Source organism: Xyrauchen texanus, chromosome 15 (assembly GCF_025860055.1).
Source record: "Xyrauchen texanus isolate HMW12.3.18 chromosome 15, RBS_HiC_50CHRs, whole genome shotgun sequence".
Lineage (NCBI taxonomy): Eukaryota > Metazoa > Chordata > Actinopteri > Cypriniformes > Catostomidae > Xyrauchen > Xyrauchen texanus.
In genome coordinates, this window is record NC_068290.1 from 13,306,519 (window position 1) to 13,313,637 (window position 7,119).

At 38.3% G+C, this 7,119-nt stretch overlaps 1 protein-coding gene across 1 annotated transcript in view; it reads right to left on the reverse strand.

The window, feature by feature from the left end:
* LOC127656352 (mitogen-activated protein kinase kinase kinase 5-like) overlaps window positions 1-7,119 on the reverse strand; it is a 36,839-nt gene that overhangs the window by 29,270 nt on the left and 450 nt on the right. The window contains exons 2-8 of the mRNA XM_052144647.1: window positions 6,911-7,050; window positions 4,017-4,204; window positions 2,652-2,820; window positions 2,024-2,130; window positions 1,757-1,927; window positions 1,434-1,546; window positions 595-754 (exon numbers count right to left, since the gene is read on the reverse strand). Of these exons, the coding sequence (XP_052000607.1) occupies window positions 595-754; window positions 1,434-1,546; window positions 1,757-1,927; window positions 2,024-2,130; window positions 2,652-2,820; window positions 4,017-4,204; window positions 6,911-7,050 (1,048 nt within the window). The remainder of the gene's footprint in view (window positions 1-594; window positions 755-1,433; window positions 1,547-1,756; window positions 1,928-2,023; window positions 2,131-2,651; window positions 2,821-4,016; window positions 4,205-6,910; window positions 7,051-7,119) is intronic.

The window sequence follows — 7,119 nt, forward strand, 5'->3', positions numbered from 1 at the left end:
AGTGGATCCAAACCCTGTTTCTGGTGACCCCTCAACACTGCACATTTTGTATATCTCCCTTTTCTGACACACCTAATTCAGGTCTTGGAGTATCTACTAACAAACTGATAAGTTGAATCATGTGTGTTGGATTGAGGAGATATCCAGGAACAGAGGTGTGAACCACTGAATAAGAGTATTATACAGAACTTTTCATAATGGTTGCATTTTGGTATTATTATCTTCCTCTCAGTTAGATGACCTCTTAAATGTCCAAGTGGACAGTTCTTGGCAGAAAGTTAAATCAGACCTTCCAGCATTAATTTTAAGTATGAAAACTTTTTCTTTCTATTCCATTTCAATTTTGTTTGTAATGCAGTGCACATAATATTATATAGCATATATTTTTGAGTTTTCAATCTTTTTAAAACTCACTTTTTTATTAAAAAAAGGTTTTTAGTGAACTGAACTACAGAAGTGCTAGTTTCTGTGATAATGTTTTATTTTCAAAACTAACCCGGATTTTCCCAGAATGATACAAAACAAGTGATAGCCTAACTTTATTTCTCCTTAGCCCACGTTCAACATGGACAACTAGTCATATCTTTTACTCACCACACTGGTGCTTTGAGTCTGTAGAGTTTCTCAGAAGCTTCTATTACTTTCTTGTGCTCATTGGTCAAGATCCCGGCCCCCAGATAAAACCCCACATCCCAGTAGTCCTCCATTTTCTCTAGACAGCCCTTTCTGCCAAGCAGACTACTGAGTGTGACACCTGCACGCCAGGCACACAAAACACATATCTTATCCACAAGCCAAAAAAAACTCAAACACCAAAGCCAAGGCTTTACCATTAGTTTCAAAAGAGAAAAACAGCATCCATTCTTGCATTCTTACAGGAATAGCTAGCCCAAAAAGAAAATTCTGTCATTACTGCCTCACCCTCATATTTTTCATAACCCATAAAATGAAAGTGAAGGCTGTCATGGCTTTCAAGCTAGATTTTCAAGGCAAGATTTCCATAGAATAATTACTTTAATTCTGTCTGTTACTCACAAAAAGCCATCATGTGGATTCAGAAAACATGGAAAGTAGTGCACAAGTCAAATGGGCTATGTTTATCAAGCCTTTATGTTGCTTTTTTGGCCTTTTTGGTGTTCCACAGAAGAAATAAAGTCATAGGGGTTTGAAACTACCCGATGGGGAGTATATGATATTTTGGTTTTATCATTTCATCATGTTTTAAAATGCACAATGCCCAGATCATTTATATGTTACAAGTAGGCCACTAAATGTCAGTTTTTGTGTACTATCCTGCTTTACGGAACAAATAATGCAGTAGTTCTCACAGCATTACATGATATGAGGTGTAGATCACACACAATGACCAATCCCTTTGTTTAAGGTGCACACAACCAGGAGAGTAACATTAAATGAGGGACACAAACACAAACCGATTTTCCGTAGTTCAATAGAGGTGTCGAATTCATGCCCAGTAGCCATCAGGAGAACAACATGATTGATTCCAGAGTGCAGAGTGGGTTCAATATCAAATGCTTTGCCATACCTGCCGAAAAACATGTAGAAACCCAAGAAGCAAAGTTGCAAGTTGATTATTAGAAAGAAAGGAAAAAAAAAAAAAAGCACTGACAGAATAATCAGATCACTGCTTAAAACAGAGCACTGATCATATTCTGGTTATTTTGTACAGATTGTGTATAAAAGAGATATAATGGTCAAAGGTATTGTTGATTGAGGGGGTAAAACACAGATTTACCAGAAACATGCTTGGTCTCTGCTATTTGTGTCTTTGAAGCCTGAACTCAGGAACATGTCCTTGTAGATGCGCCCGCACAGGCAGTACACATCGGAGGCCACTGTGCCTGCCGATTCCACTATGGGTAAAATAAGTTTTAGAGCCTTGGCGCGGTCGCCAGGGTGGTTCCTCCTTTAAAGACATTTTGAAGAGGAGAATAAGTTCTTGTTCACTCTAATAAACGTACGTTTTATGTATACTGTATTAGTTTCCAAACACAAAGCTCACCTGTTCAGTGCAAATATGTATTGAAATTTGATGTTTTGATGTGCAGTCACCATGCACATGGGCAAATTATTCAAAGTCTCCACCAGATTTATTATGGAGTCATAGTCCTAGAATCAGACAGAGAATGAGGTTTAAATTTCAATAAATTATTCAAACATTTGGCTGACACCTCTAATATTTCACAAGCATTGTCATACAGCCTTTTTTATTAAATTGCATTTATGTATTTAAATACATATAATTAAAGAGCAAAGCATAAAAATCTTTTATAAAATCAAGCAAAGGTTTACCATTTATTACACATCAAAGCTGGTTAGACTGCTGCTCTACACGCGATTAATAATTAAACAGATTAAGGTGTGGATATCACAGTGTCAATCAAAATATTGACACAAAGAATTGCTAAAAGAAATATGCAAGCATGTACCAAGGACTGTGAAGGTTGATGAAACACACAATTAGAAAGGTATGACAATTGCAATAAATGGAATGAAATGCAAGGAGCTCAATGCTTCATGTACTAAAATTCATAAAATAACATGACTGCTTGGTTCTTAGCATGAGCATCATTCATAATGGGTGTGATTGTAAACAAAAACTTGATTAAAAATGTTACTCCAGTCCTAACCGGAATGTCCCTGTAAGACAGCAGAAGACTCATCACGACGTCTGGACTCAGAAGCTCCACAGAGTCCAAACGCTTCTGGATCCGGCTGAGCTCCTGACTCAGGGCCTGTCCCGTGAAGTGCTCTCGAGCCAGTCGGATCTCCCTGCGGATCGCCTCGTGGAGGTATTCACTATGGGGCATAAGTGTGTTTAACTTAAATTAGCTATGAAAAAAATATATATGAAAGTGACATTAAGCCATTGACTTCTAAGGATAAAGCTTTCTAAAGTAACATGAATTTTGGCTTGAAGTAATAGTTGACCCAACCTCACCCTCATGTCGTTCCAAACTAGAATAATTTACACGAGTAAAAAAGATACAATGAAAGTAATCCACATACACAAACACATACTTAGAGATGCCAACAAGCATTGTTCTTGTGTCTCGTGCCAAGTCTGAATGTGTGGAAGTGCGAATTACATTTAAGATCTACAGTTTTGACATTTAAAAGTTTGTTAAATGTTTCAATGAATTTCGGTCAGATCATCACACAAAGCTATTTGTACAGTATGGCTTAAGACGATTTACAATATAACAAGCAATGTGATTTTTTTGAGCTTGAGAGCCCATGAGGCCTGTTACACAAAGCTATTTGAATAAACTCATAGTAAGTAAAGTTTCAGAGTAAGTTTTAGGTTGACCAAACCAGATGGCTGGTTTAGATCGTGTTCATCGATCTCAAGATGCTCGCTATAAATGTTCTCTGAACCCTGCTAAAAAGACCAGCTTAACCAGCATGCAATTCCAATGCTGGTCTAGCTGGTGGACCAGCATAGCCATGCTTTGCTGGTTGACCAGCTGTCTTTCTGATAAAGCTGGATAAGCTAGTTTAAAAACCTGGTGGAGACACCAGCATCAAAAACACAACATAAGCTGGTTACCAGCAATGCTGTTTTTTTTTTAGCAAGGAACTCAGAGTCTGATCTAGGGGGAGTAACTTTATTGCTTCAGAGATTTCACTATTCACAGCTGATAGGTTCAGTATCAGAGTTTGCAATCTGTAAACCATAATAAAAGCTGCTCCGGAGCAGGTTAGCCATGTAGTGTTAGTTCCTATGGCATTGAACACTGGTGAAAACTGACCCACCTTCTTGAGACCAAAAAAAAAAAGTTTGCTCAAATGAACTCAAATGTACCTGGGTCGCAACTGAAACCAGCTTCATGCAACAGGCCTCAGGTTATATTATTACAGAAATAAAAGTCATATGGGAAGGGGGTAAGGGAAAAACAAAGTAAAGTAAAGCCCTTTACTTAGTTACAAGATAACTAAAACAGTAGACCCAAATCCTGAATCAAAGTAGCGAATGCACAAACTCACACACATACCTAGAATGAATGTGAACACTTTCCAGCAACTTGACCAGTCGATCCACCAGAGGAGTCAGCAAGGATTCAAATTTAAAGCTGGAATGAAGGAAATCTCTGATCCCTCTCATCAGGGTGGGATCACATGCTAACACTTTACCCTGCGGTGACACCATGTAGGGGATAAAAGTGTAGCTCCCACATTGCTCCTATAAAGAATCCAGAAGACCAAATGAGCACATCAATTCATTTTGGTCATTGAACCATATTTGTGCTATTCTACAATGGTGCACTGCAAACAACATCACTTCAAATCATGCAAAATCATTATTATGCAGCTTTTGTTCCATACAATATACAGTGGCAAGAACAAGTATGTGAACCCTTTGGAATTAGCATTTTTTGTTGTTGCTGCATTTATTGGTCATAAAATGTGATCTCATCTACATTAAAGGATACCTATTATGCCCCTTTTTACAAGATGTAATACAAGTCTCAGGTGTACCCATAATGTGTCTGAAGATTCAGCTCAAAATACCCCATGGATAATTTATTATACCATATTGTAAATGCCTCTTTTTGGGAGGAATCTAAAACAAGCTGTTTTTGTGCATGTCTCTTTAAATGCAAATGAGCTGCTGCTCCCCACCCCCAACATAGCTCTGGTCTCCATGAATACAGTGAAAGACAATGGTAACTTTAGCTGCAATAGCCATGGAATCAGCTAACAAGCACATTCCGAAAGGCGGTTTGCATACATTCACAAAACAAAGTGTGATACTTATCTTCAGGATATAAAGCTGGAACATCAACACTTGGTACTGATCAATGCTTGAATCACATTTTTTGAAAATCCTGCTTTATATTGGCACTCATTCACAAAGTAGTCCAGTTTAAAATGATTTGCACAAACATACAAAGATGTTTTGGGGCACATTTCTGTCTAAAACAAAACTTGTCCACTGTGTCTTCAGTGGCTCTGATGCCGGGAGTACACGAAGACACTTACCGGTATGTTCACTTTTACAGCCAACAACAGAACACTTATGAGGCTTATGAAGCAGAGACATTATTCTTCTCACTGTATCTGCTCCAGCATGGGAAATAAAATGGCAGACTCGGTGTAGATCACCCAGGAGGATCTATGATAATAGGGTGGAGTCCATCACCAGTCATGGGAGAGGCCTGCTCTAATGTGACATCACATTAGAGCAGAAACAAAAACCGTTCATTTTGTTTTTGATGAATAGAAATACAAGAAAGAGGAGAGGGTGGACTTTTAACATTGTAGGGTGGTTGTGTACACACACTGCCGACTCACATTTATGTAAAAACACCATGTAAAAGTGAATTTTTCACAATAGGTCCCCATTAAAGTCAAAACTATAGACAAACATAATGTGCTAACAAAACACAAACAATTACAATATTTCATTTGAACACATCCCATTAAACATTCACAGTGCAGTGGAAAAGGTAAGTGAATCCATTGATTTAAAAACAGGTTTATCCTTCATTAGCAGCAAAAACCTCAACTATGCATTTCCGGTAGCTGCGGACTAGACTTGCACAATGTTCAGAGGGAATTTTGGACCATTACAAAACATCTTCAGATGAGTCAAATTCTTAGGATGTCTGGTGTGACTGTGAACAGCTCTCTTAAGGTCATTCTACAGCATCTCTTTTGGGTTAAGGTCTGGGCTTTGACTGGGCCACTGCAAAATGTGTGTTTTCTTTTTTTTTTAAGCCATCCTGTTGTGGATTTACTTTGATGTTTAGGTTAATTATCCTGCTGCATCACCCAACTTCTACTGAACTTAAGCTGGCACACAGCCACCCAGACATTATCCTGTAGGATATCTTGATAAACTTGGAAATTAATTTTCCCCTCGATATGGCAAGTGGTCCAGGACCCAAAGCAGCATAGCAGCCCCAAATCATGATGCTCCCTCCACGTACTTAACAGTTGGAATGCTGTTTTCATGTTGGTCTACGTTGCCCTTTTTATGCCATACGCATTGCTGTAGGTTTTTCCCAAACAATTCAACCTTAGTTTCATCTATCCGCAAAAAAATTTCACCAGTAGCGTTGTGGAGTGTCAAGGTGTTCTTTGGCAAACTTCAGCCACACAGCAATGTATTTGCTGGAAAGCAGCAGTTTCCTTCTTGGTTTTCCGTATAGTAGACTCAAGGACAGTGGTGTTAACCAGTTCCAATGATTCCTTTAAGTCTTTAGCTGCCACTCTAGGGTTCTTTTTTTACCTCATTGAACATTCTGTGGTGTGTCCTTTCAGTCATCATGGTTGGACAGCCACTTATAGGGAGAGTAGCTATAGTACTAAATCATCTCCATTTACAGAAAATTTGTCTAACTGTAGAAAGATGAATATCTAAGCTCTTCAAAATAACTGTAACCCTTTCCAAATCTTGATCATAGTTCTTCTGAGATCTCTTTTTTGCAAGGCATGGTCCACGTCAGCAGATGCTTCATGTGACTAGCAAACTAAAATGTTTGAGTGTTTTTTACAAGTCAAAGTATCTTTATCCCACACCTCCAATCTCGTTTCATTAACTGGATGCCAGGTTTGCCAACTCCTGACTCTAATTACCTTTTGTTGACGTCATTAGCCTAGCGGTTCACATACATTTTCCCACTCTGTTCATTATTGTAACTTAGATGAAGATCAAACTATAATTTTAAGACAAATTTATACATAAATGCAGGTAATTCCAAAGGGTTCACATACTTTTTCTTGCCAGTGTAAGTAAATGTTGACTGAGGCTGTCAGTAATAAATTGTTCTTCCGAACAACATATTTCATGTTCTACAGAAGAAAGTCGTAAGTTTGAGACGAAGTGACGGTGAGTAAATGACAGAATGAAGTAACCAATTACTTTGAGTGTGCAGTGTCTCACCTTCACAATTTCAAGATCATCTTCTTGCTTATTACAATACAGGATGACATTATTGGTCATACTGAAACTCTCTCTGACACCCAGGTGATAAAAGAGAGACGGCTGACATATAGAAATACTCATCTCCACCACTGCAACATCTGAAACGAGGGGTTAATCCAACAAGCTTACAAATGCACACTTAAAACAAGAAAATGGTCCTGAAAATG